General features: G+C 42.7%; 2 protein-coding genes across 3 annotated transcripts; both read left to right on the top strand.

Moving 5' to 3' along the window:
- The first annotated feature begins 5,256 nt into the window (after positions 1 to 5,256).
- On the top strand, positions 5,257 to 9,628 carry scrt2 (scratch family zinc finger 2). Its single transcript, XM_076167094.1, has 2 exons — positions 5,257 to 5,416; positions 8,829 to 9,628. The coding sequence occupies exons 1-2, from the start codon at positions 5,257 to 5,259 to the stop codon at positions 9,626 to 9,628; spliced, it is 960 nt and encodes a 319-aa protein (XP_076023209.1).
- An 8,686-nt stretch (positions 9,629 to 18,314) lies between these two features.
- srxn1 (sulfiredoxin 1 homolog (S. cerevisiae)) lies at positions 18,315 to 22,187 on the top strand. 2 transcript variants are annotated; one of them, XR_012965086.1, is made up of 3 exons: positions 18,315 to 18,632; positions 19,280 to 20,921; positions 21,568 to 22,187. XR_012965086.1 is itself a non-coding variant. In XM_076166142.1 (2 exons), exons 1-2 carry the CDS (start codon positions 18,393 to 18,395, stop codon positions 19,487 to 19,489), a joined length of 450 nt encoding a protein of 149 aa, XP_076022257.1. In that variant the 5' UTR covers positions 18,315 to 18,392; the 3' UTR covers positions 19,490 to 22,187. The 2 variants fall into 2 exon arrangements, 1 of the variants encoding a protein (XP_076022257.1); XM_076166142.1 differs by having other exon boundaries at positions 19,280 to 22,187.
- The last annotated feature ends 597 nt before the right edge of the window (positions 22,188 to 22,784 follow it).

Here is a 22,784-nt window from a genome sequence, read left to right as displayed (position 1 = left end):
TGGAATTACAGGTTCCTTTTGAAAAACAAAGTAATGTTTGGGAGGTGAAGAAGTGATTAGGAACGCTGTTAGAATCTGATGTTTCAAAACCCCGTAAGATGCCGTTTGATCAGCCGCACAACTGTTTTTTGGTGGGGCACAAAGAAACGAGCTCACCCTTGGAAGCTGACACATTTGTTCTCACTGCTGACATGAGAGCTCCTTACCGAGTGTGATAGTGAGTAGCTGGAGCTTTCATGTGCTTTATTGCTTCTACTTTCTACTGTTATTATTTATGGAACTAGCATCATGGCCCCCGAATGTCTTTGTGCCCCTCAGTATGATCGAGGAATTTATGCCACACTGAGCTCAAGTTTAAGTGTTATTAAGAAGCATCCCTCATGCATAGGCTACTATTTACAGTAATGCATTCGCACATGCTGCAACCATCTATGAAAGGCTATAGAAGGGGAAATGATGATAGATTGTGTGGATGGTGAGAGGGTGAGAGAGAGAGAGAGAGAGAGAGAGAGTGACAGAGAGAGGAGAGACAGAGAGAGAGAGACAGAGAGGGAGAGTAAGAAAGAGAGAGAGAGAGGGAGAGAGGGAGAGAGAGAGAGAGAGAGAGAGAGAGAGATGGAGAGGGAGAGAGGGACAAGGGGAAACTGGGTTTCAAGTATCCGACTAGTCTTGAATGAAGAGCAAGCATGCGCCACACAAGACAGTGAAGGAGAAAAGACTATCATCTGTGGATGAGAGGGAGAGAGAGAGAGAGAGAGAGAGAGAGAGAGAGAGAGAGAGAGAGAGAGAGAGAGAGAGATGCATTCACTGCCACACAGCTGTCTTATTTGCAAGGTGTCGAGAAACCACTTTTTTTTTTTTTTTTTTCAAGAGGATGAAAAGATTCTTGTGAAGCCAAAAGGGTCTGCTATCATTTTTGGGCAGCTTGAGCAGTAGAGATGTTATTAGCATAAATTATCTCCCCCACTAAAGAGATAGGAACATGCTAGCTCTTTTCTGCTTTTCACACTTAATTGCCCTATTTACCGAACAGTTGCCCGTGGACAACAAACGCACACACACGCTCCGAGATGCATACAGGACAACAGGCAGACACAAGCCAAATAGGGCATGAGTGATACACTGAACTATCTGCCAAGCAGCATTAGATACAGTCAGTCCAGCCATTTAGACTTCATGACTGACTGGGAATCCACAATAAAATGTTAAATATTGTCTCCCTTGACCTGCAGTCCTGCCACGTCTGATCAGGATCAAAAGGTTTTTATCTGCAAAAATGAAGCCGTAATGGGAGAGTGGGAAGTACGACGCGTCTAGGACAAATTAAACGAAATTAAATACTTGTTGCATCTATCTATGAATTCATAATCTAGACTGTTAAATCATCATCCGCTCTTATGTTTTGAAAGCACATAACCGTATCATGGGAGCTCAGAAAGCCTCATTGAAGTGACCCAGTAAGCCAGAGTGAGGTGAATTATACATGGCCGTGCCTAATGGACTCTCCTCTCTACCTACCAGTCCACCACGCTCAGCATGACTTTATGTAAGCAGCCGCCCAGCGTCTAACACCAAATCCTATTTCCCCCCATCATTTCATTCTTCTTCCTCTTATTTTTGTCAAGACTTTGCAGGTTGTATGAATTCTCAGGAGAGTTAAGTCAGATGATTAAACAGGCTTCACGTGTCTGTAAATAGAGATAATAAATGGTGGTGTAGACAGGGTAATTGTTGGTGGTGTCTCTTGTGGAGGTGTTTGAAGGAGGAACAAATCAAGTAGATTGACTTCATTCACTGGGCAGAGCCTGGTCGTCTCCATAACCCTGGAGGGCCATACAGGATGTTAATGAGGTTGATGGTATCGTAGTCTCAACCCCCCCACCCCGCCCCTACACGCACACACTCCCACACACCCCCACTTCACCCCAATCTGACCATAGAGGAGCAGCTCTCGCCCAAGCTGCCGTACTTCAGCCCAAAAGGGGTCAGTCACCATGGTTACGTCCTGAGGCAGTGACCACATGTCAGGGGGAAGGTGGGGGGGTGGAGGGGGGCTGGAGGAGGAGGAGGAGGAGCGAGGAGATGTGGAGACAATCAGCAGTGCGTTACCTGCTGCTGAATATATTTCATATAACCTGTGAGAAGTTTCCTCCTACTAACCTGTAGCTGTAAATTACAACTTGTTGCACTTATTCTTCACTTTACAAGTTAAAGTTAAAGTAATAATGAACTAGAAATTCCCAAATAAAAGATGGCAGCCACCCAACAGCTGCAGGTCTGTGGGAACAAACAATGGCGAGATCCAAACACAGGGGGGGGAGAAAATAAAGTTATCAGGCTGTCATGGTATGTTTAGTATAATCTATATTTACACAAGATAAATCAGGACAAATATACGCCACTATATTGTTAATCTCTTGTAAACAGAATTAGTCACTGATTAATTTATAGAGAGATTATATTTCACCGTCGGTTTTCCTCCACATGTGTTACAGTAAAAGGACCCGATCTGCTTTTCCTCTTTTCTGTGGTTAAACATCAGCAGGAAGTGATGGATTTTATTACTGAGAAAAAGAAACCAAGTTAAATTTATCACAAGAGCCATTACAGTGCAGAAGGAAACAGGAAGAAGGAAAAAAATCACTTTATAAATAAACATTAGCTGTTAGAATTTACTTTTTCCAGTTATTAGTGAGCGTTCAGAACCTCAGCTTGAAATATTGACGCATGTGTGTGTGTGTGTGTGCCATGTTTATACTATAGAGAAGTAAACTGGCTGCGCTCCACCGCTCTGTGCGAAGGGCAGAATAATGAGCCATACCTCTGCCAGAGGTGAGCCGCAGTTCAGAGGGAGTCGACCTGCAGGTTAGCACTGCTGCTGTAGGAGCTCAACATCAGTGCAGAAAGGTTCCTCCTCTATTTAACCTCCATGTTAGACGGCAGGAGATGGGAAAGAAACAAAACAGTCATTCATAAACATTGCCTGAGTTCTGCCGTAACCCCGACACATCAACACAAAGGCTAAAAGGTGAAGATTTATACAGAAAATAGCTGCAATTTCAAAATTAAACAGTTGCGCTTTGGCAGAATGTGTGAAACAATTTCCTGCAAAAAGCTTCATGCAATATACAATTCTGTCAAAAGAGATACAAACAAAAAGGAAAAAAGGGAGAGAAAACCCAAACACTGGCCCCCTGCCCACTATTTGGACATTGATTCATAGTCTTCCTCTGACCTTTCTCGTCCTTGCTTCTGTACTATGAGCTTGGCTCGGTGACAGCAATGTGAACTTGTACTGTAATGTACAATCACATGCGTGTGATAAATCCTGAGCGCACTGATTTAACACGGTTCTCTCTCCAAAACCTCCCGCGTCCGTGCTGCAGGGTCGCAGTTTTGTGGCAGGCCGTGATTTAGAGTGACCCAGGCAGAGAGGGCACCCACTCCCCCCCCCACACCCACCCACCCACCCCAAACGTCCAGAGAAATCAATGGCACCTTCCACCACATCCAACCTCATTTTCAGGACCCAGGGTAACACTGGATATGCAAATGGCACAAATCAATCTGAAATATAAGCTTTTATTTATTTTCTTACTCAGCATTTCTCATATAGGGAACATTAATTTCAAGGGTACAGTGTATTTATGTACTCAAAGCATATAATTACAAGAACAATCTAAGACATAACTGCTTCTCAAACACATTGAAAAGAAATATAAATAGAACTATTATCTCTTATTTTAAACTATTATCGTATCAAAAGGCTAAATTCAACATCTCTTCCAAATGTGGAGAATTTGCCCCTCCAAAGTTTTTCTCTTTCAATCACAAAACCTTCATTAGCACTTTTTCTGCTCCAACACAAAGGAGAATAGAATAGATTTGCAGTGTATGACATGTTTATATAATAATACAGTTAATGGGAGGAAGTCATGTGATGTGACACAGAATCTAACAGGTGAATGTTTTGTGGATTTGATTCAATGGTGAATTTATGAAACCTCCACATGTGAAACCACATGGAGCAACAGATTCCAACATGTGTGGCAGAAACTCACAGTGATCTAATGTATCCACACAAATACAAAGCAATCCGGAGATATCTGGCCAATTTAGCGAGCGTGAATCTAATTCTAGATTTCACCCTAATCAAAAAAGATGTAATTAATTAATCAGATAATTCACTGCCACGGTTGGCAGGACACACATCTGTGCAGCAGTAATGGGAGGAGAGAGAAAGGAGCTGAGCGGTGCAGTATGTACTCGCCCGCTCATTCTCGCCAGTGCAGGAATCCAGTGCAGCTTTAAAAGGGTCCAGCACTCTTAGGCACTCACTTCTCCTCCAGTTCTGTACGTCTGTGAGTACAGTGCAGAGTGAGTGTCGACGGGGACGGACGGATCTGAGCCCTGCGAGGGTGTTTGAGGTAACAGAGGACATGAGGGAGGCAGCGCCTGTACAAGGCAAACATAAACTGTGGCACTTCATCTGAAAACAATGGGGGACAGGACACCGAGTGTGCTCTCATCCACATCTCCATTGTCTGCCCTCCTCTTTTACTCCTCCTCCGAGCATGGAGCATAAGCAGGGTGAAAGAGGGAGGGAGGGAGGGTGGGAGGGGAGTTGCAGTTGGGGGGGTGGCAGTAGTGGGGGCAGTGGGGGTCTGGCTGTGTTCTTTCTCCTCTGTCTGTGTGCGAATGCACAGACGGTTCAGTAGTAATTTGATGTGTGTCCCCGGGGACATTTGATGGATTAAAGCTAAGCAGCTCCATTTCGCAGCACCACCTGATCTTCCACTGCCTGTGCCCCATATAAAGGCTGGCGTGATTGCTGATCTCAGCTAGTCTGACAGTCTCTCTCTCTCTCTCTCTCCCTCCCTCCCTCTCTCTCTCTCTCTCTCGCTCTCTCTCTTTCCCTCCTCTCTCTGTCTGTCTCCATCTCTTCTCTTCCTCACTGGTCCCTTAAGCCTGCTGCATCACAGGAGCTATCCAGTGCTGAACAGGATCGTTTTTATTTTTTATTTTTTTATTTTTTTGAGGGAAGCTGGGGGAGCCATAGAGTACCACACAGCATTGCCGCCAGCCTTGTTCTCCACCGGTTTCCATTTTGTTTCTTATCTTATGTTTTGGACTGTTGTCTTTACATTAACCAAAAGGATTACCGTCAAGCCAGAGCAGCTTGCGTGCTTTCTCAGAGGGTCTCCTATTCTTTTTCTCATGCGTTTTTCTCAGCTCTGTGTTTCCATCCATTGAAACATGCCCCGTTCATTTTTGGTGAAGAAAATCAAGCTTGATGATTTCTCTTCGTCCAGTGTGGCCACCTCCAATCATCATCACCACCTGGATGACTCCTTCACTTTTGCACGCTCCATCACAGACTCGGTGACCAGCCTTGGGGTTCGTCTCAGCGAGAATGGTGAGTTAACATACCTCCAGTCAGCCTCCGTCCGGCTCTAGTTAAAGATGTGCACTGCTGTTGGTTTCATCTCGCCTGACGTTTCCACAGTTAACACAGATTTGCGTTGTCTTTTGTTCAGTTCTGGGTGATTCTCCGGCGCTTCGGCCAATAACATACCCACACAGTGTCTAAATTACCGTGAGATGTTACATGTGGTCAGCGGATTTTTGCATCAATATCTGAGATAATCCTCAGCACAGCCACCCCACCCCCATCACCATGCTGGCAGACTTTTGTTTTTTTTTGACTCCAGGAAAGGGCAGACACAATTCAGGTCACAGCCACGGATTATCTTATGTAAATAGGGAAGGAAACGTGTGTCTAATCAGGAGGAGGCTTCAGTTACGTATTTCTATTGACTGTGAAAAAGCCACAGGATGCTGAGCACATAGAAACTGACTTCATCTGGTCATCCTGTGGACTAAAAAATTCATGAAAATGAGACATGAGTATCGGATGATACATTTGTCCTTAGCTGTTATTGTCCTTGAGTTCCCATCACGGTCCGATCCTCCCTTGCCCCCCTCTTCCCATCCAAATGGAGCATGCATGCTCTCCCCACCCCCATCACTCCACTACATCTTTCTCTTCCTTCCGGGCATTTGAAAACTAGCAGGGGTTAGAGTTTCAACCGTGCAGGCCTATCGCCGCCACAAGAGACATCAACACACTGTACAGTAAAGCCAGGAGGTGGGGAGCGAAGGGAAGGAGAAAAAGGAGACAAAAATGCTTGGGGCAGCATTGAGGGGAGTCACGTGACAGAGGTTGTACAGTAAACATGAAGAAAGGCACATAGCTGCACTGTGGTCAACACACACACTCACACATACACACACACACGCACACACACGCACGCACACACACACACACACACACACACACACACACATATACACCAACATACGCTCAAGTCAGAGCTGAGAGGCGACCTTCACTTTCACAGTCAGCTTTAAGCTCACCGCTTCCATTTTGTGGCCACGTTTAGAGGACCATATGTGTGTCTTTGTTATGATTTGTTGTGGTATTTTCACAATAAGAGAAGCTTCACAGCTCCCAGTGAAATGGTGTGATGGTGCCCACCTGTTATTCAACCATGTTATGAACAGGGTGCTGTGTATTTCAGATCATCAGGATTGGTTGCATTAGCATTTTACTGTATTGTTTTGTTATTATGGTTTGGTTAAATGAAGATCATTACTGGCTGAATGCTAGAAAAGTATTGGAGTTTACATGCTTTTGCACAGAATGATATCCCGTATTTACAGGCTTCTTTCACAGCTGGTGTTGGATGTTATTTGGCTTCACTGCCGTGGAACTTTATGTTATTATGCAGGAATCCATTTGCCTTGTGATTCTCACTGTCTATTGTTCCAGAATCTATTGTTAAACACCTTGAAAAATAGGCATTAACATTAGAAGGAAGAAAAGAATGATAAGGCACTGACATCGGCGTTGACAAAGGCGTTTAATTTGAACAAAAGAATTGCCCTTTTCATGCTGAGTCAAAAAGGCAAAATAAAAGAATCCTCAGCGTGGCAGAAATACCTTGCATCAGCACTTCTGCAGTGCCAAGAGATTTTCTTTCCCCCCATTGTGGAGACATTTGACTTGAGTGTCTGTCGAACAACAAAGAGGGGTGGCTGAGAGGGTCCATTAATTACATGCTTGCTTTGCATTAGAGAAATGAGTCTATGAGCTGTAAAGGCTGATACAGCGCGAGACCTAAATGATGAGCTCCTTGTCTGACCTTGGGTAATTGAAACATATTAAACAAGCCTGCGTACGCCGATGTGTTTGTTTAAAAAAAAATGAAATCTGTCTGAGCAAAATAAAGGCCGTGTTGTTTTCATCCCCAAACTACACTGTGAGAGAAAAACAAGTGTGTTTGTCATATGATTACTAATAATTGCTGCATCTTGGGAAATTCAATAATAATAATAATAATAATCTTGTACTTTTTAAAGATGACATATTTTACAGATATTGTTTCATTTACAATTGTATTATTTGAAGAAAGCGTTTGTGTGCTTCTTGACAACACTGTACGCTTTAATTTAAGATAGAGGCTAGGGAGTGAAGCGTAACAGTGTGTGTGTGCGCGTGTGTGCGTGTGTATGGGCCTCGTGCCTCCCCGAGTGTTACGGTGGAGCCTTTGACAATGTGGGTGTGTGAGCATAAACCCTTGGGGATGGGAGACGGTGTAGTAAGAGAGCCCTTCAAGTGATTTCCTAATGGCTTGTTTCTTGAAGACACTCCAGCCGGCTCGCTGCTGCAGACAGGTGACCCTCTTCACAAACAATGTGCTTTTGCTCTTTTCTGCTCGCCGTGAATCACACACAGCTCAAGTCTGTCCTCAAGTGCACCGAGACCAATAAACTATTATTGTATGTTGCAGATAGTCGATCGGCCCTTTTACACTATTTCCATCTTCTCCAGCCCTCGCCGTTCTAACAGCTGCACTATTTTACAGATGATGGCCTATTGATCAGTTCAAAACTTTGAATTTCATTAAAGAGCAGTCAATACCTAATTTCCACCGCTTGCTGCACACAGTGCTTAGGAATGACTTTTTTCTGCTGTTATGCACTATTTCTCTCAGGGTACAAATTTCACTACATCTTATATTTGCCCTCATGTGTTCATCCTATATGATAACCCCGGAGGAGAAGCACATCCAGAATTCATTCAGCTGCTTTATATTAAATTCTCTTTGGATGTGTGTGTTGTGGAGCTGCCAGCAAGCCTTTTAGCTGCTTTGGCACAAGGGCTGCTTCAGAAAAAGGAAGCAAGGACAGGAATGAAGGATGTACCTCGCTGTAATCATGCAGTAAACATTTAGTGGTGTGTAAATTACTTGTGGTGTTTTGTGCACTGTTGCGTCACATGGAAACCTGTTTGAAGATGCGGCATTAAAAAAACAAACTCAATCTTGTCAAAACTCCCAAATCGGAGGCCATTACAACACTTGAAGGGATAATGTAGTTTGGATGAAGAATAAATGGCTTCAGTTTTACTGTAGTGTCATTTCTTAAATTCACAGTTGGAGTGTTGTGTGTGTTATGACGAGTGTGTATGCGCCCTCTTCCGTGGGACTGTTTCTTTGACGAGAGATTATTAAGTGTTCATCCTGGACACTGCAGCTTTCCTGTATGCAGCTGAGCAAAGTTTCTCTGCATCGCCGCACTTTTGTGAACACAGCCGTGTGTGTTCTGGAGACAAAAAAATGCAATTAGCTCTGTGTTGCAATTCTTTCACCATGTCACGAATGGCAAGCGTCCAACACCATAATCATGTAATCACCACCATGTCACTGTGCCCTTATCCATCACAACCCCTGGCCAACTGTATTTGCGTGTCTCTCTTCCCCCAGGCTACATCCAGGATTACATCACGCCATCTGTATACCAGGGGGAGAAGAAGATGGAGCACAAGCTGGCCTCGCCGGTGTCAGACCCCCTGTACACCCAGGTGAGCAGCGGAGAGGAGTACTGTGACCCCGACCTGAAGCACCCCGACAGCCCGCAGTCTGGCATGACGGCCAGCGGCTTCTACAGTGGTGAATCGGAGGCCCTGGCCGAGGGTTACACCATGGATGCCTTCTTCATCTCCGACGGGCGCTCGAGACGGAAGGGGGAAAGTGAGAGTCGTGCTGGGAGCTTGAAAGACGGCGGCGTGGACGTGGTGGCTCAGGATCGGGCGGCCGGCACGGCTCGCCACACCTGCAACGAGTGCGGCAAGACGTACGCCACCTCGTCCAACCTCAGCAGACACAAGCAGACACACCGCAGCCTGGATAGCAAGATGGCCCGCAAGTGTCCCACCTGCTCAAAAGTGTACGTGTCCATGCCCGCGTTGGCCATGCACATCCTCACCCATGACCTCAAGCACAAGTGCGACGTGTGCAGCAAGGCCTTCAGCCGACCGTGGCTCCTTCAAGGTCACATGCGCTCACACACGGGGGAAAAGCCCTTTGCCTGCGCCCACTGTGGCAAAGCCTTTGCTGACCGTTCAAACCTCCGCGCCCACATGCAAACACACTCTGCCTTCAAGCACTACAGATGCAAGCGCTGCAATAAGACCTTCGCTCTCAAGTCCTACCTGAACAAGCACTATGAGTCAGCTTGCTTCAAGGGCTCTGCAGACGAAGACGACTCTGGATCAGAAAACTAACCACCAGAAAGAAGCGAAATTCTGAACCCCTTGTTGTCGGTTCTCAACCAATAACCCTGTTCACTCTGCCCTTCATGCCTTTTTTCTTCCCTTTTTTTAGAAAGCAATATTTTCACTGAGATTACGTGAAGAAACTCTAATGATTATGGCAAAGACAATTTCAAAAGATGCTGGATTTTTTTCCCTGCACAGTAGCTAATCGTCCACAGAAACTTACAATCAAACAACCATCCCCCAAATACAAACTGTAGATGATAGTTGTACACAAATAACTAATATGTGTGCACACAGTTGTGGCACACATATACACACCTTCACACCATCATGTATGCGCGCACACCCACACACACACACACAGACACACGCACACACACATGCACACACACACACTCACGTACATTCACACAATTATATATGAGGCCTGGCATGTGAATTTTTATCAATGACTATAATGATATTGATATCAATAGTAATAATATTTAGATTCCTGATATTTTATAGCAAATAGTATGAGAAAAGAACAAAAAAAACATAAAAAGGGACTAACAGTGTTCTTTTGTTTTTTAGAGACAAATGACCTCTTGTATTTTTATGCTGCTTTTTATTTGCTAAGAATTGAATTCTTTTGCAACTGCCAACATGAACTTTTTATGAAAATGTGAACTATGACAGTATTTGCAAAAAAAGGGAGATCATTTTAAAGGTAAAAGACGAACCCTTTTTCCACACCAATGTTTCAATTCCACGGATGTTATTTTTCTATTTGATTTTTCTAGATTTATTTTTTGTGCTTATTATCCCTTGTTGATCGAAAGCATCTTTGTAACTGTGGGTATTCAAACACGTTAAATCTTCATGTAAATGAAATAGATAAGCTATACCAGATCATAGGCCATAGGTCCTTCAGCTCAATTCAGCAGTGATTTTCAAAGGTCTAACGGGTCTGTTGAACAGGTCGCCACAGTCGGATCAAATTCATATTCTCATCCTGACACGCAGACTCGGACAGAAACACTGAGAGCCAAACCAAATGATTGATTGTTACGAGTGCCATGCATGGTGACTGTCTATAGCAATGAAAACTCTCACAGTTCTTCCTCCACCACGGTGGCTTTCAGAAACTTTGCTGCCTTTAAGGTGCATCGTCCAGTCTTAATGAGCAATCTTCATCCAGTGAGTGAGGTGCTCGTCCTCCTCCAGTGTTACCTCAGAGTGAAGGTATGGACTCACACACCCTCAGTTACAAAGTGACACTCCAATTGTTCTGTTTGTCTGTCTGTACGTCGCTCAAAGCTCCGTCCATGGTTTAGATGCATCCCATCTATTTATCATGTAAATACTTTATTTACCTATTTATTTATTTATTTATCTATTTATTTATTTATTCACATTATTTTTCTGTGTATTTATTGAAGACCTGCTTATTTCTAATTATCATGTATTTATTTATTCTTTATTATTGAGTTTTAAAAAATGAACATCCATTGACCTTGTAAGATGCTGCTGATCTTCAAAGAAAGTGTTTATATGCATGAAACTGTAGAGAGTCCAAGGGACTTAGTTTGTTTTCTTTAAAGAGGAACAATGTACAGAACCACAGGTAGAGAACTTCAAGCGAATGAATGCAGATTCCTTTTGTTTCATGGCAATAACTTTACTAACACAGCAATTGACATGTGTAACAATCACAGCTGTCCTGTTTTCACTTGATTTAGGGCAATAAAAAGGAATGATGAAAAATGAAAGCACTAAAATATTCTCCATCTTAATGTTTTCAGAAGTCCACTGCCTCCACATGACGGGAGATTTCTAAACGATTTGTCTTTCAAACTCAGGCGATTAAATGTGCATAAATGGATTTCTCCCCTAAAATGTAACACTACCCATTTGTAAATCATCAGCTTGTTAAACCGTTAGGGTAAAGTAACATAGGTGTGATCTAGTAACGCCAGGTTTCATCCAAACATCCAAAAGCAATAATAGTAATAATAATACGAGCAATGCAGTAACAAAGACACAATCCTTTATACAGCTATTACAACTAAACTTCTCTGGACAAATAGGTAATGCAGTTTGGCATGGACAAGTGTTTTTCTTCTTTGTTTTTATTTACTGTCTTTTTTTACTGCCTCTTTTTTTAAGAGCAACCAGGTTTAAAGAAAACAACTCTCATCTGGCAGCTCAATGGGATGGTGCACTTTAACTGGGACTGCTGGAAAGACACGGCAGGATCACAATAATACTCATTTAAGCCGCTGACACAGGAGGGAATTGAAGTAAAGTTAAATTCAAAGTCGCCACTGCTGCCATGTTATTGCGCACGGCTTAAAAACGCCAGAGCCAAGCCAAGTCTTTGATGTGTCAGAGGAGAAAATGCTGCAGAGATAACAAAAGGATCGGTCATAACCAGCACTAATGCAAATGATCCTGACGTGAAGTGTTTTTCACGGTTGTTGTAATGAAACGATGCGCTGTTATTGCGCCCTCCCCCCCCTCCTCGCCATTATTCCTCCCTGCCACCAACCTCATCCCAACTGCCTGCAAACACACACACACACACAGACACGGAGGAGGGGATGTGCTCCGAGTAGGATTGGCAGAGGGTGGTGGAGTGTGGGAGGATAACAGGTGTGTGCAGACAGACTGCAGATAGGGGAGCGTAATTGAGTCAGTGAGCGACCTCCAAGGGGAAGGTCAAGCACCAGCAGGCAAATGCACTGTCAGCTATTTGCATATTCCAAATGGATGGCATGGCTGCGGTAATGCTGAGGCCGCCTTTAAAAAAGACTAAACAAAAACAAAACAAGTGATGTAGGAAGGAGAAAATTGGAAGAGTTGCTGCTCTGTTTGCGCGACCTGTCGTCAGATTGCGTCTACACCCTGTCAACGGTCGTCTAAGTGCTACAGCTGAATCACTGCATGAGAGCGTCCAAACCACCTGTCTCCTGATTAACGTGCAGCACACACACTTTGACACGGCAACAGGAATTATTTCCATCAGGAAAGGCGTTATTGTTTTATTTTACCGGGGGGAGAGGAATATGGTCCATGTCCTAATAATAAAAAAAAGAAGGAACCTGGTGATTGTGTTTTAATCTGGCATGAACAAAAAAATGTACTGTGGTCATAGAAAGGAACAGGATTGCAGCTGGAAGCGGCAGTATTACAGCTGAACCATCACAAAGGAGGCACAGTTTGACTCTGAACATAACTCTTCTTCTACACCTAGATTATAGGGAAACATTGTTCCTCTTTGTTGATTTTGTAAATATCTTTGTAAATATATCACAGCAATAATATGACAATGCATGTGGACATTTAATTGCTCTTTTCTATTCATGCTGTCTTTTTTTTTTTTCTTTTAAAAAAATTAATAAGAAAGAGACAAATACAGGTACTAAATTCTTCAGTCTGGATGGCGATGTGAATCAGGGAGTGTCTTGATTAAAAAGCTATCTGTTGTAAGTTAGAAACAAAACTTCCAACTCTGTGTATTCTGAGAGATTTGATCATGTTCTGTATGATTTTTCTGTTCTTCTTTTCTTTCATTTACGTGCCCGGCTTGGCTGCGCAATGAAAAGTGCCAAAAAGTATGATTTCCATGACAAAAGCCTTCAACATATGGTTGGCTGCTTGAAACCTTCCATATGGTCCTCAACAAAAAAAACTGATTAAGATTTTCCTCTCTCTCTCTCTCTCTCTCTCTCTCTCTCTCTCTCTCTCTCTCTCTCTCTGTCTCTCTTACAGCTGAGTATGAAACTTAAGCCATGATTGCTGAGGGGTGTGTTTTCATTTATCTATTTCTGCGACAATTAATAATGATGACAACAATAGCAATGATAAAGTTAATAAAAACAATAGCACAAGGAATCTATGGGGGCATTCTTCTTATTTCTTATGAAAGTGTTGGTTTTATCAAAGTGGGAGCGGTACTTTGACACACATACACAACACTATCCACACCACACACACATACACACAGATGTTCGTTGACAAAGCACAAACAGGGCGATGATTTACTGTATACATTCTAAAAAGCTTTCTTGCACTTTTTTGCACTAAAAATACATGTACAGTATAAATCAGGCTGAGGACAGTGGTGAGGGTGGAATCTGTCCTGATTCAACATTAACTCAATGAGTAATTGCAGCAACAATAATAATGTGCCATTAGCTGCAGCCTCCTCTAACAACGTTTTATAGATTTTGCAAGATTTACTATCAATTTACCAATTTCTTTTCATTTCAGTGCTACAAAAAAAAAGTAAGAACGCTGGAAATGCAAATAGGCTTTGCTTTTTCACAGCTTCTTCTTCTTCTTCCTCTTCGTCTTCAGAAATGGTCAGAGGTGACGTGAGAATACCGCTGCAGCTTTGACATGAGATTTCCTGAGATGTCCCTGATATCAAAAGCAGAAGCATCTGTTCCACCACTATTAAGCCTTTCCTGGTCATTAAATTTTAATGGAACATTGATTTTATGCTGGAACTATTCTTTCTGAGTGACTCAAAAACCCCGAGAAAAATATGGAACAAAATAAAAATGAATCATGACAGCGGACAGGGATTATTATTCTGGGGCTTTTCTTGATTGGTTTCCAGGGAATATACAACACTTGAATTCAATCGCTTGTGTCCTTCAGCGTCCTCCAGCAGCACACCAGCAGTATAATGAGACAGCAGGCAGAGAAACAAGACACTTTGCTGTTACAATCCTCTTTTCCTCTCCAGCTGAGGGAAGGCGGTGATTGCTACCAGCCACTTTCATGCTAGTCCAAACACTGAGAGCAACCCAATAATAGACAAACGCAATGACAAACCTGTATTCACAAATATGTTGCTTTCTTAGCAGCCAAAATGACAAGTTTACAACCAAGTGTTGATTCGGTTGCAACAGAGACGGAGCCGCAGAAGAGGAACGCACCGCATCAACATTCTCCTGCGATGCTCACTCCAACTTTAGCCGGGCAGATGTTGCCCCTTATCCGATTTTATGATGAAAGTAAATAACTGATTTCATTACATGGCAATGGACTGTAAAATGAGGGCCCATGCAATCCAATTACATCACCCATGGGTGTGCTGTGTGTGTAACAACAGAGTGATCAGAGCAGGGAGGCAGGTAGAGAGACCGTGGCCCTGCATACAGAGCTCCACATCATTCTGCTGCACGGCATGACAGCCATCGCCTCCTACTGCCACACACACGCGCGCACACACACACACACACACACACACACACACATACACACACACACACACACACACACACAGAGAGAGAGAGAGCACATGAAGTAAATTATTGAAAACAACCAGCAAAAATGAGCTTGCTACACTTAGGCTTCAAAGATATTGACCTGAGAACGCCATCATCTTTTGAGTGACTGTCAGGGAGAAAAATCTTAACTACCCTCTGATGGAGTGAGAGGTTATTACAAGGTTACAGCACAGATCTGCATTCAGCCGCTCACACTGGCCTATTAAACCAACCGGGGGGTGCAGGAAAGCTCTCATGATTATCATATTATTAAGAGGAAATCCACATTCTGCAGTTGTACATTCACAGTTAAATCCTCTCTAAACTGCCCCAACTGTAATGTCTCTCTCTTGCACACATGTTGTCACAGTTAGCAGGCATATCATCCTTTATTCAAACACTCGGAGCTGTTTCAGGCCCTCGCGCTGACCCGTTCCATACATCTGGCGCCATCTCTTGGCTGACCACCTGCAAGAACGCCTCCAAGCCGATACAGCTCAGGCTTTGTTTGTTGACGCCGCTGCCGCCGCCATTATTCATTTAAATTGGGTAATACAGCTGAAGGTCAAGGTATGAAAACTTGAAATCTATATCTCCTCTCCAACAGTGTCCTTGTTATAACCAGCACCTATGCTCGCTGACCAAAGTCACTCCCAGCGAGAGGTTTGGAACACACAGTCTGTTCAATCAGTCTGGGCCAACCAACTGTAACTGCCCCTTTAAGAGCTAACAGTTTGTCTTTTCACATTCTACATCACAGGAGAGAGATGCTCATTAAAAGCGCCTCAATTCCTCACTGTTTCATCAAGTGAGACTGCCAAGCTCTTTAACTCAGTGTTCTTGATGTTTGTGCTGTTTGTGAAAAACCCATCTGTTTCCTCCTCTCTCTGTTGGCAGAGGGTCCACCTCATCCGTATGCTTCTCTTTTTGAAGTCATGTCAAAATTGCGTTTTTATGCATCTTAAATATCCAAGTTGTCACCACCACTCACACAAAAGTCAAGAGGGGCATTCCTTAAATAGCTTGTTTTTCTCTCTCTTCTTATACAACAAATGTAGAAGCAAAAAAAAGGGTGATTTACAAATGTGAAGTGTTTTTGGTTTCTTTTAGAGACAGAACAAACTCCGCCATTTCTCTCTGGCTCACTATGTTGATTTCCGGGCTTGTAAAATTGAAATGCTGCCATTCTGGTCATGATTTTAAGGCCAAGGTTGGTGGAATTAAGTGTAGATGTAATGCGAGAGCACAGTGCTTCAGGCTTAATCCACATATAAATAACCAGACTCCAAAAGGACCACTTGTGCGCTCTTTGGGGCGAGGCTGGGAGAACAAATTCATTTCAAGGCAGAGATGATCATTAAACAGAAATCCCATTCTGGGCAGCAATACTGAGAGGAGACAGTGATGAAAATAATTTGATAGGTTCAGCCAGCGAGAGCCACCAGTGAATAATCAACATCACTGAACAAATCAGTCACACATTCAGCCGCAAATACGGCAACATCCGCATCTGCTAAACCGTGTCACCATTTCAGACACATTCATCCATCACAAAGCTATAGTTTGAAGACTGAAAATCACCGTCAGAGTAATTATCACTTTAAAAGCATGTCAATGTGTTAAGAAAAACGAAGGCATAAATAAATATAGCTCACTTCCCTGTCGGAAAAAGCTGGCAGGTAATTTTCTCCAGCTGCTGTAAGTGTGACAATCCCATGGGAACTGAAATCTAATATTAACAGCAAATCATTATGTGGAAACTGTTCTTCCATGACCTGCCACTGTACCTGTGTGACTAACTCAATCTAAGTAATTGAGATATGTTAGCAACAAGGATACAGGCCTGCTGTGACAGCGGAGGGTCACGCAGAGTGTAGTGGGACTGCAAACACACCTCAGCACCGCAGATGATTTACATGTCTATATGGTTTGACTGACAGGGTCTGTTCCCTTCATATGACGCTGTTTTCATGATGTGTGATGAAGTGGCTTTTGACTGACAGCAAAGCATCCACTTGAATATGACACTGTATGAAGAAATGAATGCCCAGGGGGGTTTGGAAATGTAGATATTTACCATACTGCAGTTATTCATTCAGAAACATCAAGTCATGCATCCAGCTGTACCTTTCATGTCAGCATATTACAGGATAATTGGGATTTTTTTCATTCCGTGTTTACACTGGGAGTGTTATTGGCAACATCGATATCTAACAAAAGAGGTTAAAATTTAACACAGCGTTTAATGATAAAGTGTTTCCAGGAAATTTAAACACACATTGTTGCTATTAAAGCTGCACAATATGAAAACCAAGCAAAGACATTAACAAGCAAGCACAGCCCAGCAGCCCCTAAATTACAAATGTTTTTGTTTGGTCCCATTCCACGAGACTATATATGTACTGTTACCATTGTTAATGATTACATACCATATATAGACCCCCTACATGTTTTAACTGATCCCCATGTGACCAATTAATCAACATAAAAGGCGCTGCCATTGTAGTTCAAAGTATTTGTAATAATTCAATATAATGGCCTGCCTCCCCTGTCCAAGAAATCATTTTTAATTGTCTCATTATAAAACGGTGTAGCTGTGGGTTGGAGAAAACAACAATTGTTCTGTTTCCGCTCTGCTGCCACACATCTTTGAAGCTCTCCACTTACCTGTGCAAAGCTGCGAGCCAAGACGTCCTTTTTTTTTGTAACCACAGCAACCTGGTTCTTTGAAATCTTCTACAAAAATGAAAAATTACCAAGAAGACTTTGAGGGAGGAAGCTTAGTATATAACACACAATACAAACCACTGACCTCATTAAAAACTATTGTCAGTAAAGGATATCGGTCTTTTTCTGGCTCTTTTCAACTGTTTGAGTAATTGCTGGAGTGAATTTTAATGAGAAACAGTTTGGCCATGATACGAATAAAACATCTTACAAAGGGTGCACTGCATCTAAACAGCTCAGGGAAAGTTTGCTTTTGCTTTGGATCAATACATGCCATCAAAAACAAAACAGCCACCTCCAATCCCAGCATGTTTCTGTGACAATAACACTGTTCATATGTGTAACACTGGGTTCTTCATGTTTATACTTTAGAAAATGAGCCATTTGATCCTTAATGTGAATAGCACAACCCAGTGTCCTTTACCACACAACAAATACAAGCATGTATGTACAATTGTTTAATGTACAATCATATTTTCCTCTAAGCTATTTTTTATCCTCAATGTGACAATTTACAGAAAGACAACTGTGCTATATGGCAACAAAACAAACACAGCTTCAAATTTGTTTAGATTCTATATCAATTCACTTACTTAATTGTAGAAAATACAAACGTAAAGCCCAGACAAACCACAGTGGTTGTGGGCGGGACATAGGCAAGCAGATGGATGATTGATAGCACAGACAGCCAATGAAAATCGACAAAAAACGACGCACTTCCGCGTTCAGACCCCCAGGAAGTAAACAAACTTCCACACTTGACACAGAATTTCGAAAGGCAAATGTTCCGCTTGTGTCAAAGTGCTAAATCTGGCCTGGAGCTCCGTATTTTCTTCACTAAACAGCTGGTGAAAATGTCCACGCAGCACATTGACCTGCTGGACGGTAAAATAAGCGACAACAGGTCGATTCACTCGCACAGCGTGGAGGAGGTTCATAACGTGCCGCTACACGTCATCACCAGGCCGATCCCCTCTGTGCTGGACGAGCAGAAGGTCCAGAGCCTGATGAACACCATAAAGGTAAAACAAACAAACATGGGAAACGGGGTGTGAATTGTACAACATTTTCGTGACACGTTCCTATTAAAGTTACATCACTCTACGTTCCTTGTCCGTCCTCTGTAAGTGTGATTTGTCGCCATCTAGTGGTTGCCGTATTATTATTGTCGGTTTGAATTTCATACTTGCCGTACTTGAATAAATTTGAAGACATCACTATTTACTCTGGTAACCAGTGATGGGTTGTTTTACCAATAATTTCACATAGACTAATAATGTACAGTTTATATTTAAAGTAATGATTGATTAATCAATCTTCAAAATAATTGATAGTTACAGCCCTAAATATGAATTTCTATGTTGAATATTGTACCATCAGATTTGTCACAGGCCTTCATGTTTTAATTAGTAATGGCAGCATTCCATCTAGTTGTGCCAGTACCAGGGCTCTGCCTCTGAGCACTCTGGTTTACAGGTACAGCTAAATGGAGCAGAGCCTTTAGTCATGCCTGTGCTGTTTTCTTCTACAAGACGCCAGCATATTTTCCATGTGAAACATCAACAATGACGGAATTGAGGAGAGTTATGTTTTAATTTTCACCTCCAGTCTTTTCTTATGAAACACACCTACGATATAAATTCACTGATGTCTGTGTTTTGCCTTCCAGGATGCAGCAGACATCAGTGTTGTTCCTCCGATAGATGTGCTCTGGATCAAAGGTAGAGAAGGAGGAGATTACTACTACTCTTTTGGAGGCTGTCACAGGTTTGCTGCATACCAGAGGTTAAAAATGGCAACGATCCCAGCTAAGATCATCAAATCAAACATCTCCGACATCAGGACTTACCTGGGTTCTTCAACACCTGATCTGCAGTGATACTGCAGCAGCTTTGGGTCTTTCTGCATCTTGATCTGGCTCAGCCTGCTGGCTGCATTTGTATCTTCTAAGGGTCTATTAGGACTAATAATAACTCCTCTGTTACAGCTGCTGATTGCAGAGCAAAGTGTGTACCAGCAGAGGGAAATGTAGGTCTTTGAGTTGTACACAAGCCATTTCCCAGTGGAAACCTTTGATATTAAATTAAGTGAGTGTGTGTGTGTGTGTGTGTGTGTGTGTGTCTCTCATTCTGTAGCTTTAGCCTTTTAAAACCTTTGTAATCATGCAAAAAGGAATTAAATGACCCGGTTTTCCTCTGTTATTTCCTTATGCAAACCCATTCTTTAAAAGCGTTCTGTTGTTGCATGACACTGTACAACAAGGACGGCTGCAAATGTTCCATCTTACAGGTTTTCCATGGGTGGCTTTTCCAGGGACGGTCCCTTGATAACTATCAGAGCCTGGCATGTTAAGATGATAAGATATGTCATCATAACCTAAACATTCCACAGACGTCAAAGGGTCGTAAGTCACAACTGGGTGAACTTGCAGTGATGTCACCTCTGTCACCAGTATGACAAAAAGCTTGAGCTACAACCTGTTTTCGCTGCAGATGGTGACATCATATCAGCTGTGGATGATTAAGAGAAGCACGTACGAAACTGGGACACGATCTCCCTCAAGCTTTGTTTGCAGAAATATGTTAAACTGGACGAGGATTATACTGAAATATACTGTAAGTGCTGAACATCAGAGTTACAGTACGTCTTTCTGTACTGTTTACAATTTATCACTTCATGCTCACACGCTAAGGAAGTCTTAAACGCAAGATGTTACACACTTATCACCAACTTATTTTTGGGGGGTAATTCTGTTGAAAGGATTTGGTAAATTTAAGTGACAGCTGGTGACAGTTAATTTTAGAAATGAAGTGGGCACATGACGTCTTTATGCTGCAGCAGCATGGGAGGGGGGAGGGGGGGAGCATTAGGCATGTGCTTTTATTGACTCAATAAAAAATAAACATAGCAGGACTGCTTATGTACCAATAATTTAGTCACCATAACATATCAGCAAAATACAGTATAATCACATACCAGTACCTCTGAACGACCGTCATTTCAGATTGTTAATCCATACTCAATTTATGAATGCGACGTTTCCTAAAGAATGAGAGGACAGCATTAATATGGAGCTTAAAAATAGAGCAGATGGGTTATAAGGTCAGGTGTCATGAGAACATGCGGCTGACTGGGAAAAGACAGTCTTCATTTCTGTTTTGACAGAGACGTTGGCTCTGGTCTCCTCCTCATCATCAGTTTTACCCTCCTGTCATGTGTAAAAAGGATCCCTGTAGTAACCTTGCTGATGATTTCCCAAGAAAGCCGGAGAATGAGAAGTGCGGACGCTCCTCTGGGACTCAGGGCTGAAGGTGAATCCATATGAAAACCGAGAGTGTAACCGTTTAATCCAACAATGGCTTAATGATTCAATTTCGTTTTGATTCTTTCAGCAAGATTCCTTGCATCATCAAATCTCACATTCCGCGTGCAGAACAATTCACTTCGGTCGGATTTAATTAGATTTGATTCTTCCAAAAAAAGTATAACCTCTACAAATGAAACAACTAAAATGATTCTGTCAGCAAAAATCAAACATGCAGTATGAAACGCTTTGGTTCAAAAACTGGGAATATAAGAACAAATGTAGGCGTCAGATAACAGGAGGAGTGTGATGAGATATTGTCTTTCAGGATTCACCCTGTACTCAAAATTAAAACACTGTTGTTCTTGAATTGATGCATCAGAGCAAAATGTAATGTAATCTCAACTGCAGTCCCAAGGATATAAGGCTGCATTCTGTTGCAAACACTGATGAGGGAGGGTCTTTCCCTGTGTAAATAGTCTGTAGGAAACGTGTGTGTGTGTATTTCATGTATTAGTGAGTTTGTTGTTAGTGACCTTGAAGCCGACCCCTGCTTACTAAATCATCCAGTCAGACGGCACCTCCCTTTCTTAGGTCTGAGAGGAAGGAACTGCGGCTTTGCACAATAATGACAGGTAAACTATACATCGCAGGTCATCGAGTCCTGTTCCCACATCGGGGCCTCAATCAAGAGCTACAGAGGTTTGTCCCACTGTGGCCATCGAGGAAATGAAGGGAGACCCGGACAGCCTTTACCCAGCCGCCCTGAAGGACATTAAATTTCTCCCCTGAATCGTCGCGTGTGAGAAGATTTCCTGTGGCTCGTTCACTGTCTGGAAGTAACCATATCCTCAAAGGCTTTCTGACACGCAACACCGGCATGAAAAAAAAATGCTGCACCTGTTGCTTTGGGGAGCCGTTTCCATGGGTGGTTCTTTATGTTTCATCTCTGAGGATTTCTACAGATCAAGGGGGGATTAAGGGGTTAAGAAGAGGAAGTAGTTGTGGTGATTTTGATAAATGATTCTTACAGTCATTTCTCCTGTTGCTGAATGAGTCTTTACTCAAATGAACATGTGGACTTCACTGTTACCGGGCTCTGCAGTGTGACTTCCACCAATCAGCCAGTAAAGAGAGCAAATATAGAAAAAGCATAACAAAGATAGAACTCCATTAAATACTGGAGGAACAGTAGAGGAATCTGTTATCTAATACAGACTTTAATCCAGGATGCTGTAGTTTAATGGTTTGTGACCTATCTGAGCCATGAGGATTATTCATGTATGTGTTAAACAGGTTTCATGTGCTGTTGGGGTGATGTCATAGACAGACGCACCGTTACTTCCTCCATATAATCACCCCGAAAGCTGAAATTCTGATCAACGCTCAGTGGGATTCTGATCGTTAGTTCTGCTTTGTTGCATCACAGATGATTCACTTTCCCCACTGGGTCTATAAAGTCATCCAGTACATTAACTGAATAAAACATACCAAGACCGCCTGCATAGGTGTGTTTAAAAGCACCATGGAGTCAGTCTGCATTATAAAAATAGCTGAAAAGTGATCTCTGGTTAGCCAGCGCACCCATTTGTTCCACTTTGGGGAGGCATTACAACCAGAATCCTCTTGAAAGAGGTGGGCTTTAGCTGTTGGAGAGGATGATGACCTCTCACAGCTTCCTATCCGGAATTCCATCAGTCTACTGATGGCTGGAAGCGTATAATTTGTGCCAGATTTGCACAACTGTATCTGCCCTCCGACCTCACCATGGCACAGAGACGCATACAGACGTGCACGAGCCCTCCTCTGTGTGTACAGAGAGAAGAAGAGGAGATGGATAAGGATGCAGAATAAGAATGCCTGCGTATCT

This window comes from Genypterus blacodes, unplaced genomic scaffold (assembly GCF_046128005.1).
Source record: "Genypterus blacodes isolate CSIRO-AG114 ecotype Tasmania unplaced genomic scaffold, CSIRO-AGI_Gbla_v1 ptg000156l_1, whole genome shotgun sequence".
Taxonomy (NCBI): Eukaryota; Metazoa; Chordata; class Actinopteri; order Ophidiiformes; family Ophidiidae; genus Genypterus; species Genypterus blacodes.
The sequence above is the reverse complement of the archived record's forward strand: the minus strand, read 5'-3'. Positions and strand labels throughout refer to the sequence as shown.